This window comes from Mchenga conophoros, linkage group LG13 (genome assembly GCF_057382185.1).
Source record: "Mchenga conophoros isolate Kocher_MC1m ecotype Shallow Benthic linkage group LG13, M_conophoros_male_GT1.1, whole genome shotgun sequence".
NCBI lineage: Eukaryota > Metazoa > Chordata > Actinopteri > Cichliformes > Cichlidae > Mchenga > Mchenga conophoros.
In genome coordinates, this window is record NC_140538.1 from 30,198,021 (window position 1) to 30,223,780 (window position 25,760).

Consider the following 25,760-nt stretch of genomic DNA (forward strand, 5'->3'; position numbering starts at 1 on the left):
TCTGCTGCTGCTTCCTTCTCCCACTGCCACTGTGCCGATGCATCATATTTAAAAAAGAAAGAAAGAGAAAAAAAGCAACAACAGCCTTAAATTGTTCCCACTTCCCTAAGAGAACTGAAAAAAGGGCATTCAAACACTTACCCACTCCCAGATACAAGACTCAGAGTCAGTGTTCATTTGAGCCCAATGTGCGTCAAAACAGAAACCTCAGATATTCCTCAAAAAAAACAAAAAAACAGACGTGCAAAGAGGAGCAGTGAGGTTCTCCCTCTTTTGTTTGTGTGCTTGCCTGCCTAGGTTTCTCTATTTGCATCAGCCGGCTTTTTTTTACAGCTTTGAAGCAGGTGGATGACAAAAACATCAATCTCTCCAGGCACATTGTGTGGCATGCACGCTTTGACACACTCCCCTCACCAGCTCTATACTGTATAATCACACTTTCCCATTCTCTGCTCGCAGCACCGCAAATGAATACGGGACTCAAAAGGAAACCGAAGGACAAGTGCGCATTGTCGGGGAACACTTCTGTAGTAATCATGTTGTCATTGGATTAGAATAGGAATTTGCTGGATCTCTAGAGTTTAATTTGCCATATGTTGAGGTGATTTTACTGGTTGCTGTTTAAGGGGAGACACTGGTGGATTTAATATACGGAGAAAAGTGTTCTTTAAGAGCCCCCTACAGAATTATTTGTGTTTTTATGGATGGGAAATGGACTGATTCCTATATAGTGCTTTTCTTCTCTACTTGAGCACTCAAAGTACTTTATACAACACGCCTCATTCACCAATACAAAAACTTTCTTCTATGCCTTAATGGCTTCTAACTAACATTCACACACATTCACACTTTACATCGAAGAGCAACTTGGGATTCAATGTCTTGCCCAAGGATACTTTGGCTAATCGTACGGTTGGCGGTCGGAGCAGTCAACCACCAACCATAAGATTAGCAGATGACCTGCTTTACTTCCTGAGCCATTCTGTAAAAACACAAACCTGCTAAAGAGTAATGGTAAGGTGGTGTCAAATTTAAGGAAAACCAAATTTAAATGGTGGCTCAAGCTTGACCTTAAAGTTCCATTAACTATACAGACAATGATCAACATCTCTGCTTTTAGTGGTAAATACACTACCAGTCAAAAGTTTGGACATACCTTCTCATTTATTTGTTTTTTTTTTTCTATTTTTATAATGTTCTACAATGTAGATACACACTGAAGAGATCAAATGTATGAAGCAAGATATATGGAATTATGTACCAAATTGAAAAATAACTTCAAATGTGTCATATTTTTTAGAATCCTGAAAGTAGGTACCCTTTGCTTTGTTGACCGCGCTGCAAACCCTTGGCCTTCTCTCATTGAGCTTAATGATGTAGTCTCCTAGAATGGTTTTCACTTCACAGGTGTGCCTTGTCAGGGTTCATTTGTGGAATTTCTTGTCTTCATGGGACCATCAGTTGTGTTGTGCAGAAGTTAGCTTGGTACACAGCTGACAGCCCTATTTGACAACTGTTAGAATTCATATTGTAGCAAGAACCAATCAGCTAAGTAAAGAGAAACGACAGTCCATCATTACTTTAAGAAGTGAAGGTGAGTCAGTCTGGAAAATTGCTAAAACTTCGAATGTATCCCCAATTGCACTCGCAAAAACCATCAAGTGCTGCGACGAAACTGGCTCACATGAGGACCGTCCCAGGAAAGGAAGACCAAGAGTCACCTCTGCTGCTGAGGATAAATTCATCCGAGTCACCAGCCTCAGAAATCACAAGATAACAGCACGTCAGATTAGAGCCCAGTTAAATGCCACACAGACTTCCAGTAGCACATCTCTAAATCAGCTGTTCAGAGGAGACTTTATGGTCAAATAGCTGCTGCGCCATGGCCTGGCCTCCACAGTCACCTGACCTAAACCCAATCAAGATGGTTTGGGATGAGATGGACCGCAGGGTGAAGGCAAAAGGGTCAACAAGGGCTCAGCATGGGAACTCCTTCAAGACTGTTGGAAAACCATTTGAGGCAACTACCTCATGAAGTTCATTGATAGGATGCCAAGAGTGTGCAAAGCAGTAATCAAATCAAAGATATAAAAAAATATAAGACATGTTTGGAGTAATTTTACACTTTTTTGTATACTAGAGCAGATACTAAGCCATAGCTATCTGTTGGTCATGTGTCGATCAAAGTAGCCATGCGGCCAGGTTATTAAAGACCCCCCCCCCCTCCCCCCCAAAAAAATAAAAAAATTAGTCACTATGAGAGGTAAAGTATTCACAAAAAAAAAAACCATTTTAATAGAACAATTTAGATCCACTTTCAAGTGGCCATTGGAGTAACTGTAGTTTTTAGGACTTGGCTGCATTTCTCAGTCCCACAGCATTGCCTCTATTTTATTTTTAGTTGTCTTCCTTTTCCATGTCTTTCCTTTGAATGCGTCTTCTGTTATCTGCATTGATTGTCCATCTTTCATGGTACTTCCTGTTTTGTTTTGAAGGTCAGGCTTTCTGTTTTTACTCCCCTATGTTGCTCTTGTTAGTTTCTGACTAAGTGTGTCTGTTCTTTGTTACTCTTCTTTCTTTGGTGTTTTTTTTCGTCTGCTTCTGTACAATACAATAAAATACCAGAGAGTATATATAACACCAGGATGTAGTGACTTCCACAGTTGAAAATTTGAGTCATTTTAACTGTGCATTTTAAGCTTCTTGATCTGAAAAATGATGCCAATGTGAGGTGCCTCCAGTCACTGGTGTGTGACCTTTGTGGTTCCAAATAGACTTTCATTGGATAGGACTCTGAGGGAAAATAGAGCTGTTAAAATGGCTAGCAAGTTAGCCTTTAGCTTCACAGTCAGATCCACCTCTTGCTTATCACCTCTGTTTCCAAAATACCAAAATACTGACATCTAAAATACTTAGCTTGGAGTAGAGCAGGGCGATATGACCAAAAATATTTATCACGATATACATTTGAAAATCTGTGATAACGATATAACTGACGATATAATTGACACTAGACAAAATACTTTACAACTCCACAACTTTATTAGTGCAAAAAAAAAAAAAAAACATCAATGTATTTTCACTTAAACAAAGCAGCTGTTTTTTTATGTGCATTAAAGTTATATAAAAATGTAACAGTGCAAATGCAAATTCCTCGCTGACAGTTTAACCAAAAGGCATTTCCAGTGGAAATTGGCCGACATATCCTCAGCATAACCATGTATAATATCCACAACACTTAAAAAGAGGTTATACACACACAATACGGTAATATTATGTTGAAGCACAGTACGTATCACTCCGCGAGGCTCCTGCCTACGATAGCCGTAATGCTCCGACAATCCATCAAGCGGTGCGGCTTCGTAGCTTAGCAAAGTTGTACTAAAATATTTGACAGATTTTCGAGCGCCGTGTACATAAAATCGTTTTGAGGTCAGTAAACACAACCAGAATTCATACATAAGGCACACGGGATTATAAGGGGCACTCTCGATTTTCAGAAAAATCAAAGGATTGATTTTAAGTGTGCCGTATTTTCCAAAAAACACGGTAATAACGCCGGCTCGCTAGCATGCGCTACCAAAAATAGTGCTTTGTTGTGTATCTGACGGTTGAAAGCTAAACCAGTTCCACACTGAAGTTGCAGCATTTTTACAAACCAATTCTGGTTCATCCGTTTCATTCAACCATCTGCTTTCGCCCTCCTCATTCTTCGTCGCTGCCGGCACGCTTTTTCTGCCATGTGTGTATGAAAACAAATGCGCGTTTTACCCAAATTCTATCGCGATATTTCATTTTCTTATCGTTGCCCAACATTAAACCAGTATTACCATGAACGGTATGATATGGCCCAGCCCTAGCTTGGAGTTTACAAACCAGCGGGTGATGGTAGGGGCAGGGATAGCTCGGTAGGTAGAGCGGTTGCCCCATGATCGCAAGGTCAGGGGTTCGAATCCCCTGAACGGCTACCCTGAGGTACCCTTGAGCAAGGTACCATCCCCACACGCTGCACTGGTGGCTGCCCACTGCTTCACTGAGTGAATGGGTTAAATGCAGAGAAGAATTTCCCCACAGGGATCAATAAAAGTGTACATTATCATTAAAAGGACTGGTTCTTATGTAGCGCTTTTGAGCTACTACAGCCCACCAACCTTCATCTGTTGTTCTACAAGCTATTGACTTCACAGGACTACATAGAGTCCTATGAAAACTTTATTTTTCACATAATTGTATCTAGTAATTAGCAATAATAAACTAATAGCATACCAAGAAAACAGTAACTGATTCACTAAAACTGAAGCACAAATTTCTTGAATGGGCTTTAAGACACAGCAAGCCATATTTTTGACAGATAATTACATTATAAAAGCTCCACAGCAGGAAGATCCACTTCAGTGGCTGTAATTAGCAGATCTGAAGCAAAGAAGAAAATGAGGAGGTAAAGCTGACTGTGTGAAAATACCTGTCAATCAAATAGGCAGGTATCCAGAATGATGGATTAAAAAAAGAAATTGTATCCCTATAGAGTTGTTATGAAGTGGTGAATATCCATAGTCTAAAACAGATTTTTCTACCAGGCTATAAAATATACTTTTTAATATTGTATTATTTGACACTCTAAATCTGTAATTGGTCTTAGTGATGAGGGGGTTCGGGCATATGCAGAAAAGCAATGAGGACAGTGCATCAACTTGGAATATTCCACACTTGATGGCATCTTGTGCGATTGCCTTGGAGTAGGCCTCCGGTGTGGTCTTCCACAGTCTCACTGAGTTGCTAATAAATGTTAGCACACTATCAACCTTGTACAGTGTCAAGCACTCCCATATCCATGATTGGTCTGCCTGGTCTTAGAGTTCTGGTGTACTGCTCTGTCAACCTGCTTTGGTCCTCTGGTATTATTTCCAAAGATTTTTTTAAACTGTGCTTACGTATTGACTCCTGTGCCTACTCACCATGGTGTCTAAAATGCCTGAGTGTCCCTTAAAGGGATTTTTTTATGATGGGTCTGGATGGATCAGTCTGGATGAGTACCTCATTGGGTGCTGTTAGGTTCTTCAGCCAGTAGGTGCAGATGATGTCAGGTCTTTGTACTGTTCAGCTCTTCATTTTGGAAACTTCTTGGATGTCTTCCTTTGTGATGTTGACTGGCTATGCTCTGGGAGACTGCTGCGGTCTGCTCTTAGGTCCACTAGGCACTTGGCAGTGGTGTCAACTCTTTCTCTTAGACTCTTAGATTTTTGTCCAGCATTATTAAGTTTCAGTGTTGGGTCCCTTGTAGATAAGAATACGTCCTAGATGGATCTTTGGAGAACAGACCATGTATTCTCCTGGCCTCTGTGTTTCTGGTATATCGCTTCAGTTTAGTGGCAAGAGTTATGAGCCTTTGTTTGGCAGTTTGTAAAACGTCAGTAATCAACATCTCGTTGTGTCTCTTTTTCATCCAGGACCTGTCTCTCATGATACTTTTGTGTATGAATAAGTATGAAAAAAACTATTATGAATAAGTGTGGAATATGTGTGGCCAAATGGCTGTAAAGTGAGAGAAGGTGACCTACCAGCAGGCAGAACAGCAGTTATAGGGGATAGCTACAAGTGTCTGGGTATTCCACAGGCCAACTAGAACCATGATAAAGATGCACAAAGGTCAGCCACAGCCAAATACATTCCAGAAAATAAGACAAGTGCTGAGAAGTCAGCTGAATTGTTGGAATTAAATCCAAGCCATCAATACATATGCCCTTCTGATCATCAGATGCCCAGCTGGAATAATAAATTGGCCACAGAAGTAGACACATGCCACTGATGTCAAGACACAATGCACGGTGTCCATCTGAAGTCCAGCACTTTTTCTATGGTTCTTTGAGCGACATAGAGTGATGGAGGGCAAGGAGAAGTGCAGGTCAGAGTCACAATCCAGGCTGAAACACAGAGCATCTGCCAAATAGGGATGGGTATCGTTTAGGTTTTATCCTATACTGGTGCCAAACTGGTACTTTTGAAACTGAGAATCTGAGCATAGCAGTACAAGAACAAACCCTAAGCACCAGATCCATAGAGACAGTGCAGAGGAACATCTGGGCCACATATGGACTAGAAGTCCCCAAGTCCTAATGGGAGACACCACCACAAGTGGTTAAGAACAACAGGAATAGGTTCTAGACCAGGGGTGTTGAACTCCAGTCCTTGAGGGCCGGTATCCTGAAACATCCTTTACATGTGTCCCTGCTGCAACACACCTGAATAGAATTTGTAGGTCATTAGCAAGTCTTGACTACATGCAGAGGTGGCAACTGCTAACCCTACTCAAGTAAATTTAAATAAAAGGTAAATAAAAGTACTTCTAAAACTGCTTTTATTGCACCATGTTCATTCACTCTTGAGCTGCTGCAACATGAATCACCAGCATGCAGTTCACTTCTGTGGACCTACTAAATTTTATTCAGGTGTGTTGCAGAAGGGAGACATGTAAAGTTTCAGGACATCGACCCTCGAGGACTGGAGTTTGACACCTGCATTCTAGGCCAACCAATCACATGTAGTGGCGGTTGACAAAGTAGTGATAGATATGACAATCCCAGTGGAAAGCAACTACTGGAAGAAGGAGCACACAAAATAGAGAAGCATCATGGGGTGAAGAAACAACAGATGTGGAAGGATAAGTCAAAAGTGGTCTCAGTGGTAATAGGAGCATTAGGAGCTGTTACCCCAAAAGTGGAAGAATGGCTTTACCAAATTCCAGGCACATTTCGGAGGGCTCTGTCCACAAGAGCGTAGTCCTAGAAACAGGACCCTCAAATTCAAGGCTGTCTGGTAGAAGACCTGAGCTTGAGAAACACACCAACCCCCAGGGCAAAGGTGTCAAACTCTGGCCCACGGGCCAGATTTGGCCTGCAGCCTAATTACATTTGGCCCGCGAAGCTGGCCTACTGGTATTATACAGCTAATATATATATTGTTTAGTATTAAGCTTTGCTTGTTCCATATTCAGTTTTCCAGCAAAACTTATTTGAGTCCATAAGAAAAGATTCATTCCTATATCTGGAGGAAGATTTTTTTTTTGATAAATATTAATGTTAGCCCGCGACTTTGTTCCAGTTTTAAATTTTGGCCCACTGTGTATTTGAGTTTGACACCCCTGCCCCAAGGGATGAGAGCAAGATTATATATAAAATAAAAATTATGTTTCTGTCAATTAGACGCAATTACATAATGGGCAATAATGTCGGTAATTTTCAGTAATTTCAACAGTTAAACCTTCCGTAGAGACCGGCAGTTAATCAGTAAAATCATCAACACACTAACGTTTAAACGTCACACCAACGACTGTCAAGAAACTTCAGAATTACGATACTTTTTGTAAGTCTTTGAAAGCAACTCGATGACGTCGACTGTTTGGGATTTAATGGCGGGATGCAGGGGTTGCGATTGAGTCTCCTGTCAACGCACCTCTTGCTAATTCTACGTTTAACAGCTTTAGCTTGAATTTCTCAGGTTTGGTTCAAGTCAGCGACTAATCAGAAAGTGCCAGTCTGTACGGTCCAACTCAAGCTAGGAAGTAGCCACCCTGCTTTGCGAGCGGAAACTTAGGCGTAAAAGGTCATAGAAAGTTTTATGGAGAAATCACTGGTAAACGATAACCCGTTGCTTGTACCTCTCAACAAGCAGCAGACAGTCTACGATGGATTTATCACTGTTCAGGTAAAATTATGCGTTTGTGTGTTGTTTTTTGTTGGACGTATGTCAGTGTCATATTGAAAAAACGATTAATTTAAAGATTTTTTGCTTTGGATGCAAATACTTGTCTGGAAACCATATATTTAGACATCTAACTGATTTATAGAAACTTCTGGTAAATTCGTCCTGTTTTTTAAGCAGCTTACATTAGTATCGGTAGCAGAACCGTAATTGTATTAGCGCATGAAACGACTTCATAAGCTGGTATATAATCTTGAAAGCAGTTACTTACTACGAGTGTCATGCCGTATTAAAGCGATGAAAAAAAGTTGAAAACGTGGTCTAAAGTAAATTTCTATTATTTATGTGTCTCTTGAAACACCCAAAGAAACGTAATATTATCCAATTCCTTAACGTAGGTTGGTCGGTCACGTGTTCTTCATTAGCGCGTTAGTTGTAGAAGGCATTAACCTCTGTGGTACACTGATCGCAGAGCTAGTAATCTGCTTTAATAATGCTTTGTCTTGTCCCCCCCCCTCCCCCCCCCCAGGAAAGAGACTTCAGGATGAGAATAGTACTCCCACCAGATCGACAGCTCAAGGAGGCCAAGTACAAGCATCCCCTTGCATTCTCCGTACAAATGTTTTAAATGTGATACGGGATAAGGTCTAATAAGGGAGTTGTAGTAAAGTGCTGCTATAATGTAGTAGTTAACAGATTTGCTTAGTAAACTAAAAGCTGATTCCAGCCAAAGACTCAAAGAACCTTTGGGGTTGCATCAGGAAGGGCATGCTGGGTAAAACTGTGCCAAACAGAAATACCTTAAAAATATATAATTTTCATGAAAATGACTTATAAAAGCTTCCAAAGAATAAAAAGAAAATAAGATTTATATGAAATGGCTTAACTTTCCCACATGTAGTTATGACCAACATCATCAAGCAAAGGCTCTTTTCAGGCAGAATCAACTTCATTATAAGGAAGTAACAGTATTTTAGTGTATCTTAATTTGTGAGAGCTAACTTAACAGTATTGTTTAGTAACAACATTAAACTGCATTGTTTGGTTCCTAAGACATATCCTCAGCTTTCTGCTGCTTCCCCTTAAACCAAAACTGAATTTCTGTTGCTGCTATTTTTCCTGATTCGCGTCTGTCCCTGCTCAATTTTACGCCCCACAGGTTATTAATTATAAGACTGTGGTCTGTTTTGTGTATTCCATTCAGTTTTATTGATATAGCGCCAATTTACAACAACAGCCACCTCTGGGCACTTTATATTATAGACCTTACAATAATAAAAAGAAAACACCAAAAATCAGATGTTGACAGCGGGGAGAAAGAACTCCCTTTTAAAAGGAAGAAGCCTCCAACAGTACCAGGCTCAGGGAGGGGGAGCTGATATAGAGAGTATCTTGAACCAAAACATTCTACAGGGTGGGCCATTTATATGGATACACAGTAATAACATGGAATGGTTGGTGATATTAAAGTCCTGTTTGTGGCACATTAGTATATGTGAGGGGGCAAACTCCTCAAGGTGGGTGGTGACCATGGTGTGCTTGGTTTCAACGTAACTTTATTCTTTCATGAGTTATTTACAAGTTTCTCTTTGTTCACAGCCATTGACATGTCGAAGAGGTTAACACGTGAGGAGCGGATCGAAATTGTGTTGATATCTGGTGAACGCAGTAACCGGGTCATTGCAGCAGATTTCAATACAACACTGAACCAGTTTCACGAAACTTAACAAGCAGTTTGTTAACTGTAGTATGGGAGATGGGTGGTCTCGTAGGGTGTCTTGCACATTCCCTGAGTTTTTCCAGCAAGATGGTGCACCACCACATTATGGGTGCCAGGTCCGAGCATTCCTAGATGAACAGTTTCCTGGAAAGCAGATTGGTCGTCGTGGGCCAGTTGAATGGCCCCCAAGGTCTCCCGATCTGACCCCCTTAGACTTTTATTTTTGGGGTCATCTGAAGCCAATTGTCTATGGTGTGAAGATACGAGATGTGCAGCACCTGAAACTACGGATGCTGGATGCCTGTGCTGGCATTTCTCCTGCGGTGTTGCTATCAGTGTGTGACGAGTGGGAGAAGAGGGTCGCATTGACAATCCAACACAATGGGCAGCACATTGAACACATTTTATAAGTGGTCAGAAACGTGTAAATAACTCATGAAAGAATAAAGTTACGTTGAAACTAGAGCTGGGCGATAGAACGATAACGATATGTATCGCGATATAACTTTTACTCGATAGAGAAATTAAGCTATCGCGATAGACCTCGCCGCTCTTGTCCTCTTAAAAAAAAAAAAAAAAAAAAAAAAGGTCAGCCAATCCAAATTAGGTAGCGCAGAGCCGAACCAATCACAGCCGCAGCGTCACGTCGCGTGACTTGTTACGTACAGCACAAGTGCCAAGCCGCACGTGTGTTTGTTTGGGAAGCAGCCAGCGCGTAATGGAGGAAATGAGTGTGCCGACTAGAAAAATCAACCGAGCGTGACCGAAGAGAAAACAGATGATGGTTCCAATGCCGGAGAGATTGTCGAACAGAAGAGCCAAAGAAGTTCCGTAGTGTGAAGGTATTTCGGCTATTTCAAGTCTGACAAAAAACAGAGTAGCGTGCACTGTAAATTGTGCCGAAAGCAAGTCTGGAAATACAATAAACTGGTGCATGCGTCACACTGTGCCACGTTATTGTTTCGGTGAAATGAATTTCTACAATACTGTTAATTCTACTCTCTGCAGTGTTTAAATGCTTACATATACACACAGTTACTGTCCCTCCACACATACGACTCGGTTCTGCTTCTATGCCGCAGCTTTGTTTACTTTTTCCCACCGAGGCTTCTAGACTTCTGATTGGCCAACATTTCTGCACGGATAGGAATCTAGCGCCACCTGCTGCTTTGGCATGTTCATAGCAGCGTTTTCCTTCATTTCTGCCTTTATGTATGGACGGGATTATTTTTTAAAACGAAAACGGAAAATCTCCGTTTTCAAAAATACCCGTGTACGTGTGGACGTAGCCTCAGTCTCTGACTGGAAGCGCTAATTCGTCATTCGGCTTTTGTCAGACTAAAGTAACTGTTAAAACTGTTTGAAAAGCTCAGCTATACAACAAGGAGAGATTGAGAATTTCCTTTTAGTTCTCAGTTTATTTGATATTGACAAAAGTTAGTCAGTTTTGTCTGTTCTTCTGTAAAACAAACTAAGATTTATTTTTAGAATTAATATTTTGTTTCTAAGTGGAATTGACAATTTAGTCTGTTTCGTTTGTTCTATTTTGAAACTTAAACGCTTTAGCGGCTGCCTTTTGTGTAGTTTGCAATATTTGCCTTTATTTATCTGAAAAAGTCTCATGTTCCTTAAGTACATCTACCCTGTTGAACTTATTATGGGAAATAAATATTTAAATAAAAACAAGCTGCTGATTATTTCACATTTTACTTGTGAGCAACGGCACATTTAAATCTTACAAATATAGTTATTTGGCTTATATCGTGATAGATATCGTTATCGCCTGAAATGAAAAAAACATATCGTGATATGAAAAAATCTCATATCGCCCAGCTCTAGTTGAAACCAAGCACACCATTGTTTTTCTTGTGACATTACCAATAAGTTTGATGTGTCACATGGCCCTCTTCCTATTGAAAAAACAAAAGTTGTATCCAAGATGGCCGACTTCTAAATGGTCACCATGGTCACCACCCATCTTGAGGAGTTTGCCCCTCACATATACTAATGTGCCACAAACAGGACTTTAATATCACCAACCATTCACATTTTATTACGGTGTATCCATATAAATGGCCCACCCTGTACTTTTAACCACAAGTAAGTCTGCAGTGTGAGAGTGAAGTTATCTGTTGACATAATATGATATTATATGGTCTTTAAGATATAACGGAGCGTGATTTTTCTGGACTTTATATGCAAGGAGGAGGATTTTAAATTCAGTGCTGGATTTAACAGGGAACCGATGAAGGTTTAGGGGAAATTGGATCTCTGCCTCATGCACATTTGCTGTATGTATTCGTATGATTGCATCTCACCCTATCCTGAGCATCTTAAGGGTTCACTAGATTTCTAAATGTTGTCTATGGTCTTCCTCTTCCTCATACATTTCAACTCCACATGGCATCCTTTGTCCAATCTACATACAGTTACTAGCTTTGTTAAATAAAATGTAACAACAAATACATGCAGAGTTATAAATTTACTGAATTGGTATTTAAGTAAAATAATTCATGACAACAAGATGGAAATTCTTGTTCTGGACACCCTCTCTACTTTTAAGATTAGGCTTAAAACTTTCCTTTTTGATAAAGCATATAGTTAGGGATGGATCGGGTGACTGAATCCTTCCTTAGTTACTCTGCAATAGGTGTAGGCTGCTCTGATCAGTGTTTCTTCTTCACTTACCTGTTTTTCACTTTCTATGTGTTTATACACCCCTATGCAATCACTCGTTAGTTATTATATTTTCTGGTTTATAAAAAACATAAGGCACCACTAAAAAAGCATTTTGACCTTTAATCAAGGTTAAATTATGGCCTGCACTAACAGGAAAATGTATGGATTACTGTTAGGGTAAGGTAACTTGGCCAATCAGCGATACGTGTGTACGCACCATTGAAAGCAGATTTTGAGCCAGAAAAGATGTTCTTGAAACTTGTGCCTGGCCACAGAAGATGTCCTCAGTAACCCATTCACAACTTTGTCCTTACAGGCTGCACTGCTGCTGGCAGCTGAAGCACCTGTTGCGTGGATATGAGCGCATAGTGAAGCAGGTAAATGTGCCGCATGTTGGTATTTAGTGATATGTTGTCTCAGTCTATGAGAGCACGCTGTTTTGTGCTGCGTGCTTTGTATTTGGCTCCTTTGTGTCGCTCCTGCTCCCTCTGTCACCCATCAGGCTCGCCTCACTCACAGGCAGAGAAAAAATATTTTTCACTGTTTAATTAACATCGCCTGGAAAATGTCCCTATTTGTTATGTGGCCCCTCAGGGTTATTTGGATGAGATTGATATTTCACCCCGGGCTGCAAAGTTCATTATTTTCACAGCCTTTAAGCTATCATTAATTATTAAAGCTGGTGGCAGCCCCCATTAATCACAAACACTGTTTGATTTGAATGGCTGGCTAGAGGAAAAAAATAGACACTGTCACTTCATTATCCCTCCATTCAAGGATGTCTTTTCTCTCGTGTTTGACTCCTCACAGAGGCTGCAGCAGTCGGCTGATCTTGTCGGTTTCATTCTGGAGCTGAAGACTGTCTTGGTAAGGAGGAGAATGACATGGCGGCTCGCACGGTCACTTTGACATTGTAGCTTCATGAATAGCAACTAAATGGGAACCTCCAGGCATTATCAATAGCCTTGCTTGAGAGGCATATGCACGTGCATGTGTATTTTGTGCCATAAAAATAAAGAAAACTGTCATCACGGCCCTGATTCAGCTTGCTCTGTAGAAAGATTGCTCCTGAGAGTAAGTTGTGATATGATGTGCATAGTAATCTGGGCTTAAAATAAGAAGAGCTCTGTGTGTGTTGTTGCAGGAAGTGGTGCTGAAGAGCCGCCCCGAGTGCCGCTCCATCCCGCCTCCGCAGTATTACTCTCAGCTCATCTCTGAGATGGAGACCCTCGGGTGGGACAAGTAAGTGGGCCAGTAAGAGTACCAACACATGCTCCGGAACCAGGGCTTTATTGGCGCGTCAGTCATTAAGCTGTGAAATGTGTGTCAGCATGTTTGCCAGCTCTGAACGGCACTTTTACTGGTGGTTTTGTCTGAGTCGCAGCTTAGGTTTGTGTCTGCTGAGTATAGGACACCACAACAACATACAACAGCATTCATCTCAAGGCACTTTATAATGTAAGGTAAAGACCCTTCATTATTGGACAGAAAACCCCAAGAGTCAGACAATCCCCTGTGAGCAGCACTTGGAGACGGAAGTATTTCCTTTCAATAGGCAGAAATCTCTGACAGAGGCAGGCTCTGAAATTATCTGCTTAGGCAACAACACTGATCGTGTTATTACAAAGCAGTCCTCTGGAAATATCCTACAGGCCTGCTTATGGTGCATGCTGCTGTTTGTAGGGGGAAAATACTTTACTTGCCAAGAATGTTGTGACAAACGGATAACCGAGTCACCTTTTTTTAGTGGAATGAAAGATTATCTATACTTACCTGGCCCTACGTGGAAAAAAATAAAACCTAATAACTGATTGCTGTTCTTGGCAACAAAAGTGGCACAATCAGACATTTTTGCTCTTTTCTGACTTAGTCTGAGATGGACCTTCTGTTTGTTTTGTCCTCCTGGATCAGTGCTTTTGAATTTCAGAGCTCAAACTGATGGCTGGACATTCTCCTTCAAGATTTTCTGGTACTGACTAGAATTCATGGTTCCCTCAGTTATGGCAACTCATCCAAGTCCTGAAGCAGCAAAATAGCGCCAGACCATCATACCACCACCACCATGTTTGACTGTTGATATGATGTTCTGTTTTTTACACTAGATATAACATAGCCTTCCAGAAAGTTCAGATTTTGTCTGGTCAGTCCACAGGACATTTCCCCCAAAGTCTTGGGGATCATCAAAATATTGTTTGGCAAATGAGAAACTTTGTGTTCTTTTTAGTCAGCAGTGGTTTTTGCCTTGCTACTCTCCCAAGGATGCCATTTCTGACCTTTCTCTTTCTTATTGTTAAATTATGAACACTGAACTTAACATAGGCAGTGAGGCCTGAAGTTCTTTAGATGTTGTTCTGGGTTCTTTTGTGTTCTTTTGTCTCCTGGATGAGTCGTCAATGCTCTCTTGGAGTAATTTTGGTAGACTGGCCATTGCTGTGAAGGTTCACCGGTGTTCCATGGTTTGGTGGAGGCCCAAATCCTTTAACCCCCTAAGACCCAAACTCTGCCACAGCATGTATTTTTAATTTCTCTTTGATATTTGGGCTGAATTAGCAGTTTTTTTTCTTTTTTACCTAATTTTAGTTTCTAAGAAAAAAGAGAGCCATATATGAGGATATTCATTTAAAATTTTGATAGAACAGTAGCAGTATAATGTCCTCGTAAGTGGATATCAGGCCCTTGTAGAGCAAAATTGAGTATTTTGGTCTAAATAACCCAAAATGTGATGTCCACATATGTGGACGCCAGGTCCTAGGAGGTTAAATTGGCTTTGTAACCCTTTCCAGACCAACGGAGGTCAGTGACTTTGTTTCCCCGTTTCTTTAGATCCTGGCATGTGTTTCTTTGTGAGATGTTTTAGCCTGCTTCACTTTATCAGACAGTTTCTATTTAAGCGATTTCTTGATTCAACAGGTCTGGCAGTAATCAGGCCTGGGTGTAGCAAGTGGAAGTGAACTCAGCTTTCCAAAAAGTGTGGTTAATCACTGTTAATTCATCATTTAACAATGGTGGGGAAATTACTTTTTCCACACAGGGCCAGTTAGGTTTGGATAGCTGTTTTTCTTTTCCTGTAATAATCACGTAAAACTGCATTTTGTATTTTTCTTACTTTATCTTTGACTAATATAATTTGTTTGATCTGAAAGATTTAAGTGAAAGAAATGTGCAAAACAACTAAGGAACTAGGAAGATGCAAAATACTTTTTCATTGCACTGCAACTGTTTTCTTACCAAAACATCAGGCCTTTACATGCCACTGTTACCGCTCACCTGTGTATATTCTAATAGTTAGTATGCGTTTCTTCATACTCGCTGAAACAATTATCATTCTTTCTCATGTCTTAAAATTTAGAAGAAACTGACATTTAGTTAGTTGTTACGTCATCATCAGACTAAGTCTAACCAGAACCAGCCAGTTACTATAGTTACACGTTCTTACAAGTTTAAAAAGGCGTACTTTATTAAAGCAATCAAAATGAGTGTAATCCAAATAAGCACTTGCTGTGAAATGCATCCAGCCTTATGGTCAGGCTCAGCTTCTCTCTCTGATCGCCCGCTCTCTGTCTCACACAGCACAAAGAGGTTTGTGGTTTATGAATTTTATGGTTTATTTATTGGCTATTTTTACTGCACACTGTCCTCCCATGACTTATAGGTTTATTAATTACTTAACAGTTGTTTTCACAAGCAGTCTTAGTCGTAGAAGCACTGCAGTCACACCGCCTCATTTAATGGAACCATTCCTGGACCCACATCTAAAAGTGGTTCAGGACACTGTATGCTTAAGTGTGCCCTGTGAGTTTATGCAGTGGTCCCGCTAGTCTGAGGAGAACTGGATTTTGTAGGTCAGGCTTGCTCAGGCACAGTCATGTTCATACGCTGGGAGTAAACCCTCTGTCACTTTTAACATTTGCAATCAGGATGACCTCCATGAGATTGATCAGATAATGTTATGGAAGTCTGTAGGTGCATGTGGTGATCCTAAAGCTGTGGGTGTGATCATCAAGTTAAAATAGTGCAGATTCAATCCCCACGCAATGTTGAAATTAGCTTTGAGAATATCAAGCCATAATCAAACAAGTTATTTTCTCTTAATGAACAATGTAGTAACATGGTTCCATTCCCCACTTACATGGTCCCAGGATACTGTGGTAGTAATTTGCCTGTGGAATTGCTTGCTGATGGAGCTCCACGAATCAACTCGGTGGCTCTCCTGTTCCTCTGTCAAAGCTTTGATATATGTATTTTTAGTTTTCTGCGTTTTCCCCAGGGGCAGGATTAACTTATTGTGGTGCATATATGAGCAGAAACCCCCACTGCTTTAAAAGGCTGTATAGAGCACCCCCCCTTTCTTCAGCAGCGTAAACTGATTGGAGAGCCTACAACAACACAGTTCTACATTAACAAATGGCTCTTAATGACTTCCTTATTTTTAGTTATTGAGTTATAGTTAAATCCAGGTCACATTTAATAACACTCAGCCCACGTGCGCTGACGGGTCTGGCTAATACCGTTTTCTCCGCTCATCAGGAGAGAACGAGGAGGAGGTGGCGGCGGCGGTTAGGAGAAAGATATCTATTCTCCCCCAGCTCGGATTAAGCCTTGACTACTACACTCATTTTCTACTTTCCTATTAATGACCGGAGCTACAATTATGATATTAGCGAAATGCAAATGGCTCTAATTGAAGACTCTCAGGTTTTAATAGGAGTGTGGGGGGGTGAAGGTATGCTTTATGCTGAAATGGGACCAACATCATTTTCAGTGTCGTGTTACGGTTAGGAGGCATTATACACAGTGGGCCTCAATCTCCAAAGCACTCGAGATTCGCTTAGCGTCTTAATTGGTACGGGCCGTGCTAATAGCCACCAGGGGTTTTCAGCTGTAATTCTGTCTGCTGATTGGGCCAGGTAAGTGAGCAGCTCTGTCTCTCTCCATGTGTCTCCATTTGTGCATTTTGAGAGTGTGGTCATCTTAATTGGCTGGAGATGGCAAACCATGTGTTAATTAATGGAAAATGAGGTCAAGTAGGTCAGCTGCCATCACTCGGAGGCCTCCAAACGTGGCCCTAGAAGCTGCAGGGCTCATTATGGGCACAGCTGGCACTCGATGTTCACAGCCTCTTGGTGGATGTGCAGAGCGCCGTCTCTTCTTATCTCAGTATTATCATGCGGTCACACTGCGTTGCTGCTCTTCTGAGGCCAGATACATCGGCAAGCTTCTGATGGGCTGGAGCTGGGGGGGGGGGGGGGCGCACGGTTTCATCTGTTTTTGTTACATTATCAGGCCAGCTAATAAAGTGCATGTAAAATCCTGTTCTGTAAAATTACACAATGTTGTTATCTGGGGTTGCTGTAAGTAATGAGAATGTCCTGAATAGCACAGTTAAAGTGTAAAGCAGGTAGTGGCTTCTATCTTATTAAAGTTGGTGTATTTATTATTAGTATTATTATTATTATTAGTATTTATTTATTTTTGTACGGCTTACATCGTTCTCTATCCATTCTTCATTCTTGTGCATGCCATCGTTTTGCATGTGTGTTTCTGATGCAGCGCACACAAGCATTACATATGTGTTGATCTCACCATTCATGAATCACTTTGTCAACACGCACTCCCATATTTAAAAAAAAAATCAGACACATGCGCACACACTGATGTGCGTGGTGTGCGCTGTCTGGAAGTGTGGAGTTGCAAATGGGATGCTCTCATCAGTCTTCCCAGCAGGACATCTGACTGTCACGCTGTTTCTATCATGGCCAAGTAGGGGCGGCAGCTAGTCCCTGCTATACGGGGTGTGAAACCCCAGAGGAGAGGAGCTGGAAATGTGTTTTAGCAATGCACCAATGATTTTTTTTCTCCCTCCTGATATTCTTTGTCAAGAAACCAAAATTACAAGTTCTTTTTCTTATACAGTATACTGGTCAGATTTGTTCTGTCTAGATCAGGGGTGTCAAACTCAAATACACAGTGGGCCAAAATTCAAAACTGGAACAAAGTCGCGGGCTAACGTTAATATTTACTGAAATATATTTATTCCTCTAGATATAAGAATGAATCTTTTCTTATGGACTCAAACACGTTTTGCTGGAAAACTGAATATGGAACAAGCAAAGCTTAATACTAAACAATATATATATTAGCTGTATAATACCAGTAGGCCAGCTCTAATAGTAATTTGGTGTGGCTTTGCGGGCCAAATGTAATTAGGCCAAATTTGGCCTGCGGGCCAGAGTTTGACACCTATGGTCTAGATTATCTCTGTACATTCTGCCAGATTTATACAGCAAAAGTCAACTTTAGCAATAATCTTTGATGTTTTTTGAATTTCTGTTTTACAGCTTAAATATCCAATGGCAAATTTGCTGCTGTGCCAGCCTTACTTCTTTCTCATAACTCTTTGCGTGCACCACATCAGAGAAAACATACTTCAGTGGTTTCTCATGAATACTATGTACTTGCATTGCACACTGCTAGAACTTGTGAAGTAGATTTTGAAGTAGAGTGGTTTGCCAACATTCTTGAATAAGCATTAAATTAAAAAACAAACACAAACAGATATTTAGTAGTTAAGTATTTCTTGCTTTAATTTTTTTTTCTCTGTCTTTAAAAATTGTATAGTGTGATATTCCAAAGTTCTTTGGATGTTAGCTGCGTTCAACACAAATGTTGAGGTTCTACCTTTGGGGAGGCCAGACTGATGTTTTTCTATCCAGGTGTGCTTTTGCTGTGTGCTTTGGATTGTGGTCTGCTGCCAAACATGCGCTCTGTAGATTGTATTGCATTGTGGATCAAAATCTGACAGTACTTTTCTGGGTTATTCCATCGGATAATTCCATCAGTTTTGACAACATTCCCAGACCACTGGCTGAAATGTAGTTCCACACCATGACACAGCCTGTTTTAGAGGCTGCAGACACTCACAGTTGTACCTCTTCTGACCTCCTCCCCACAACCTGATAGTGATTTGAACCAGAAATGTCAAATTTGGATTCATAACTCCATACGACCTGTCACCACTCGTTTTCAGTTTAGTTCTTTTGTAATTCGGTACCAGATGTGTCTGTCAGGTCCTGTATCAGGTCGCTGCTGGTAGGTTTATTTTTTGTTTCTTAAGGATATGACTTTCAGATGCTGTTCATCTATTGTTTTAGGACTGCTGCGTAATTAATTTTTATTTTATTTTATCCTTGGATGTACCATTTTTCTTGTACTTGAATGATTCCTAGTTCAGTGGTCAGGTACTTGGCTAAAAATGGGTGAAAAAGCAGCCAAAGACTGGAGGACTCAAGGTGACTTAAAAAAAACATGGCTGGCATTTTGTGAGATATTAAAAAAAAAGAAGGCTGACCAAGACTTTTGCACAGTACTGTAGATGTAGATAGTTGTACAGGTAAAATAGTAAAATGTAAAAGATTCATTTTAATTCAAGGTGCCTATAATGGTTAAGTTGAGTTCCATCAAGCCTACGAGACTGAGAGCTGTAGAAAGGGATCGATCGTGGGTTACTCTGATATCAAAAGTAAAAACATTGAGAGGTTTTCCTTTTTCACAGACGGTCATTCTTTTGTTCATGCCTTCTGTAACTCACTGGCACTTGATTTTAATGATTCCACTTGTTATCCATTGAATTGTTCTTTCGGAAACTGGTCACTTTCATCACCTGAATAGGTTTGGTAACTTGTCATTATTGTGTCTTTATTGCTGTGAGCAGCAATCGGTATTTTATGACTGTCCTTTTGGTAAAAGTGCAGGATATGAAATAGTCAGAGTAGTGCCTTTCAATTCAATACTTTGGCTAGATTGTTTCAGCAGGTAGCACCGATTTTTGGTTCACACAAAACCAAAATTGTGGCTTTGTCAGACTAGCTCGATGGTGACATTGGGTGCCTGTATGCATAGATGTTAGTGAGCATATTGCAGTAAAGCACGGACGCCCTACTCCGGCGTTTGATTGAAAGTGAGTGAGCAAGCAGACGCTTTTATGAGTCGGGCCCATCGGACACCGTCTCCCATCATTCCATCACTTCCCTAAGTGTGTGTGTGTGTGCGCGTGTCATTCCCTGAGCACAATGTTCACATCAGTCCTCTCTAACACACTCCATAAATCCTCAGCTGATATACAGCCATGTCAGCCTCGGCATAGAGCGCCCGTCGTAATGTACTGTAAATCTGGAGGAGGACTGTTCAAATCCTTTGTCTCGGATCAGTCTTTTATCTTTGGGTCTCAGTAGACTGGAGTTGGTCTGGCGAGGGGGAGGAACTGACTCCTTTACAGTGTGCTGGAGCAGCAGAAGGAGCAGTAAATCTGACAGCAGTGTTGGCAAATGCTCCAGCCACATCAGTGTTGTGTCCTTAACCTCAATAGGTTATAATTAGCTCAGGAAGGAGAAGGTCTGATTTACAAGTTGATTCAGGCTGAAAAACATCTCAGCCTAAGGTCATCCTGAGACGCATCGTTTTCTGAGAGCTTCCTCCCACTGCTGTAACTGCTAAAGCCACGCTAATGTTAGCGTCATGTTATTCCTCTGGACAAACTGGTGTTGGCTGAGGTTTGTTTCTGTCAGCTAATGAATTTTTATTAACATTATTCATATAATAACTAAAACATTAATTAACAAATGTTGTCTCTGTCTTAATTACCTGCATATTTTTATTAAATACTAAAGTATATACAAACATTATTAACTTTATTTATGGGATAATTACTATAAATTATTTGTTCAATAAAAATAATGTGTTCGTGCATAAGACTGAGAATGTGCAACGTAATTGTTATGTAATGTATTTTTTGTCTTGTATGTTTCTTTTTAGCTCACTAACCTAATGCTAATATAAAACTACCTTCTTTGCTAACGCTGGTTGATAGGTGGGTCTGGGACTAGCAGGACTCAGCTAAATTTCATTCTTTTTTTTTTTACTTTATTTTTGGGAACTTTTACAAAGAGAAAATAAAATGACAAAATAATGGAAATGGCCATCAGTTGCATTTTAAGATTCATCCCATGTCAGAAACCATGAATGGATGGATCATATACCTGTGCAAAAGGGGTCACAGTTCATTTTTGCCCACCATCTATTTTGTCTTCCTTGTTTTGTTTTTTTTTTAATACCCAGAAGTTCCTCATAAATCATATCCATAGATGGAATTCTCCAAGAAGCAGGGAGACCCAATATTCTTATCCAGCAGATGCAGTTACCAGGTTCTGTGCTGAAACAAACTGTGTTTCGTTTCTTTTTACTGGCAAAAACCCACCAGACAGACAGGTTTTGCCAAGCTAGTGGCACTTAAAAAATTATTTTCATTCTGTATTTAGTGGTTAATACAAATATATGTGAACATCATTATGGTAAGATGACTAGTCAACTGTTTATTAACAGGGTGAATTGGCAAAATAACTTACAGGATGGCACACTAAGGTATGGGCCAGGACTTTATGTGTGATGTCAGGTTACTGTGGCCACAGTTTGCTGCAGAGGACCACAGATTAGCAGAAAATGATCCATAGTTGTAGGCCATGACTCCAGAGTTGCAGTCTGATGTAATGTCACTGTGTTGGGTGATAAATCTCAAGGTAGAGTTTATGTCTCAATATTGCTCTCTGCAGCTGTGATTAATGACGAATGATGGCTGCTGTCAGGTTACAGTGTTGCGTGTGCCCTTCTCTATGAATAGAGGTTGATTTATGGCGTGTGCTTTGTGCGTGTCCATCTTCAGGCTGCTCTTCATTGACACAGAGTTCCGAATGTTGAGACTGAAAGCGGAGGACTCCGCTGGAAGGCAGCACATCCTCACTGTTAAACTCAAGTCTAAGGTAAGGCGCACTCTCATTGTGCACACTGAGAAACACACAGTTTACCGTAAGGACTGGATCATTTTCCACACTAAAAAAATTATTCATCATCAAATGGAATACTCTACAACTTGATGTTGACCTACAGCCAATCCAAATCCAAACAGGCCAACTTCACCAAATGCATGTGGGGTTGTTCACTTTGCTGATGGCAAATCAGTGATTTACATCTGTGCCCCTAAATCTGGGTCAAACTGGAGAGGGTGTGGAGAGACACGATAACCCGCTGTGACTGAGACGTAGCACAGATAAAATATCTCCACATAACCCCAGCGTGATGGAAAACCTTCTTCTATGCATAGAGAAAATCAGTACACCCACACTCATCTGCATAGCTGCTGTCTCTGCTCTGCTATTGAAAGAGATACACAAAACCTCTGCCCAGTGTAGGTTAACCTAAACGCAGGCTGTGGAAGGCTGTGGCTGTGGAATTTCCATATAAAATGACACTTAATGACATTTCGTCACAGGTACATGTGATGATTCTGGTTGATTGTAAGCTTTACAGTAGTAAGGCTGCATTCTTGATTTTTGATCATGGAAATGTTCTTTTCGTTTCGCTTGTAGCTCCCTGTGATTGACTCTGAGTTTGCTGTGACTGCTCGAGCAGAAAAGCCTCACTATCTGAAAGCATGATTTGTGATATCTTAGTCCCAGACTAATGAACTACTTGCAGAAATGAGACGTGCAGTTCTCCTCTGCTCGTCCAGTAAGATTGATCTTTCTGGTAAAGTTGGTGAGATCTGGTTTTAAAACGCTAAACTTTTAAAAAAACAAGTTGAACTTTGAAAAATAATGAGACAATTTATTTTTGAAATCAGGATAAAGGATAAATTTAAATGTCATCATGCATCGCCAAAGTGGAAATTTAAATGAGCGCTGCATAGGTTGCATCTGTAAATTAATTAAAGTCAGCACAGTGCTGCTCACTAGTGTAGGGTTGGGCAATATGTAAAAATTTTCCAACCAGAAATCGTCAGTCCAACAATCACAGATGGGCGATATATTCGTGGATGCGCAGACTTTTTGATGGGCAGAGCAATGTTATCATGCACGGACTGATTTGCGTGTTTACAACACAGAAGTCCAAACACGGACGATTTCCTCCCCCCCACAAAAAAAGAAGAAGCTGTCAGCGTTAACGCGGCTTAACCGTGGTCATCACAATTAACGTGGTTAAAATTTTTAACGCGCTCAAACCATCTGAAGCGCAGAATGAACAAACTTTGGACAAACTGCCCGAAAAACGTTGACAGAGACGTTTCAAGGATTTTGACTCAGTCTGCACTCCAGATGGGTTAATTGTAAATCGCGTTAACAATTAATCCATGTCAGTATGTCATCAGTTCAGTGATGACGGCACGTTAACGCTGACAGCACTAAAGAATATAAAGTCACCAATTTGGGATTTCTTTGGCTTTAAACCAGATGAAAGAGGTAAACCTAAGGATGCAACCAAAGCGGTGTGCCACTTGTGCACACGCAGATTTTGTTTTTGCTTTACATTACAATTTATAATTCAACAAAAAATATTTCATCCTTTAAAAATAGGTTACATAATGGATACTTGAAGAAGTGAGCTCTGCAGCTTATCTTCCACACATAGAATAAGGGTTGTTTTTATTCTTTTAATTGTTTAATTTTGAGATTTTGACAGCAGAATTACTTAAAACTTTTCAAGTGAATGTTTTACTTTTTGTAAGTCAGAGTGGGGAAGCATATTCTGGGCATGGTGGGTGGATATCATGGTGAGCTGGTGCTTAGCTAAGCCCAGATGACATCCACCAGGGACAAAGGAGGGTGGTGGTACCCCACTCTGTGCCCACCTGCCTACCTGGCCCTCCTCAACTTTTTGGCACTGTAAAAAAACAGCTCCAAGTCCTCCCTGTGTTCCAGCTGCCTCCGCCAAATCCAGCGCCAGGTCATCCCTCACCAGGCACAGCCAGGGAGGAGGCAGCACTGGCACGGACGCATGGAGGCTTGGAAGGCAGGGGAGTGAGAGAGGATGAGGACAGAGTAGTATGATGCTGAAGGTGAACAGGGGGAAAAAAAAGAGCTGCTCATATATATTGACCAAAATGTATTTTTCAGCTCTTTAAAAAGTTGAGCCAATAAAGTCTTAATAACAAGACTGTTTTAAATAAATACAGGGTGGCTGTTAATGTTAATTATAAGAGGCTATTGACCTATTATAGCAGACTTTTCTAGCATGTTGAGAAATCCCAGTTTAAGCCTAATTGCTAAACTATGATGCCCAACTTCCTGATGCACATTTTTTAATCAGAATTCGGAGATCACTTTGCTTTTGTTTTAATGAAGTCTTAATATATGCCGCAGTATTACCCCATCTTCTTAACACACAGCATCCTGCAGAGACTCCCGAATGCTCAGCTGACCTGCCAGTGCCACTAGCTATAAACTGGACAGCACAGGTAAGTGAATATACACAGCTGCGCACAGTGTCTGTCTAAAGAGGTTTTACTTCTGTTCAGTGAATGTCAAATGCTTCTAGGTTGCTATATGTCACACTTTCGACCTTTGTTTCAGAAACATATCATCTAAAAGATTTAACTCACAACAAATATCTGACACATCAAAAAAAAAAAAATCCCAATATTTTAAATGTATGAAGTCAGTGAAAGCTCACTTAAAAAGCAATACCACAAGAATCCATACTGACATCAGATTAAACCTTAAAATGCTAGTTTGAGGGTCAAATATTAAAGTTTGTTTTAAAATAAAAACCCATCTTAAATGAATTCTCAATACATTTCACACATTCTAACATTCTCGTGATTTCAGGCAAGATGAACTAGGATTAAATCTCTGCTAAGGATACACCATAATGCATTAAAAATGTTTGGTTAAACTTCAGGGTGTAATGTTTTTTTTTTTTGTTTTTTTTTTTAAATTTCATGCTTTTTATTTAATTTTAGTATAATTTATCCACCCATTCTTACTTTGTGGCAAAAGATCTTGAAGTTTGCAGATTCTAAAATTACTGAAGATTTACATTCACAGTAAAAGATGGTGAAATCCCAGACTACTGCGCACCCACTACTGGATTAGAATAAACGTGCGGATGGCACATCCCCAATTTTTTTTCATGTAAAAAATTATTCTAATAAAACCCAGGAACTGTGTAACATCTGTAAATGTGCACAGATAAATTAAGCCAGTCAAACTCAATGTGCAAACACTAAGTAATATGCCCTATTTATTACACCAATGTATAACTAACTGTTAAAAATGAATATAAAAAAACCAACCAAGTGAACTTTCTTTGGATTTTGCTGCCCCCTCATTGTTATGCTTTCTAAAACTCAAGTGCAGTATTATTCGTGCATGCATCCATATAACAGTCACATTTAGTTTTACGATAGTAAGGTTTCGCTGACAGTGGACTGAGCATGCACTTGTAGAAGTAGTGCTGGAACCGTGAACCAGGCTTTAAAGCCTGTAATAAACATCCAGTTACAGTATTTTAAAAACAGTTTTTCACAGGACGCAGTCCTGAGGAAAAACTAAGCACACCTTTACTGCTTTCATAGAAATTAAGAGGGTGAGTAGCAGCCAGGTGTTTCTAATCAATGCTCAATTAATTGATCATCAGCAAGTATTGGCCACCTTTATAGAAACAGAACTTTTGATACATTCGTGATCTTCCCAGGATTTACCTGAAAGTCACATCACGCAGTGGTCAGAGAAATTGTAAAAACAAAACTCGAGATAGACCTCAGACTCTGAGGCCTCATTTAACGTGTTAAAATTAATGACAGTACTGTTAGGAAAAGTCAGAACAAGATTGGCTT

General features: G+C 40.4%; 1 protein-coding gene and 1 long non-coding RNA gene across 2 annotated transcripts in view; one reads left to right on the plus strand and one right to left on the minus strand.

Moving 5' to 3' along the window:
- LOC146561511 (uncharacterized) overlaps positions 1-438 on the minus strand; it is a 512,369-nt gene extending 511,931 nt beyond the window's left edge. Inside the window, exon 1 of the long non-coding RNA XR_014894894.1 lies at positions 142-438. This is a non-coding gene — a long non-coding RNA (uncharacterized LOC146561511). The remainder of the gene's footprint in view (positions 1-141) is intronic.
- A 6,891-nt stretch (positions 439-7,329) lies between these two features.
- Positions 7,330-25,760, plus strand: part of fancl (FA complementation group L) — a 31,639-nt gene continuing 13,208 nt past the window's right edge. The window contains exons 1-7 of the mRNA XM_085297681.1: positions 7,330-7,701; positions 8,228-8,286; positions 12,414-12,474; positions 12,908-12,964; positions 13,242-13,339; positions 21,813-21,909; positions 24,312-24,380. Coding sequence (XP_085153807.1) covers positions 7,615-7,701; positions 8,228-8,286; positions 12,414-12,474; positions 12,908-12,964; positions 13,242-13,339; positions 21,813-21,909; positions 24,312-24,380 — 528 coding nt within the window. The 5' untranslated portion in view covers positions 7,330-7,614. The remainder of the gene's footprint in view (positions 7,702-8,227; positions 8,287-12,413; positions 12,475-12,907; positions 12,965-13,241; positions 13,340-21,812; positions 21,910-24,311; positions 24,381-25,760) is intronic.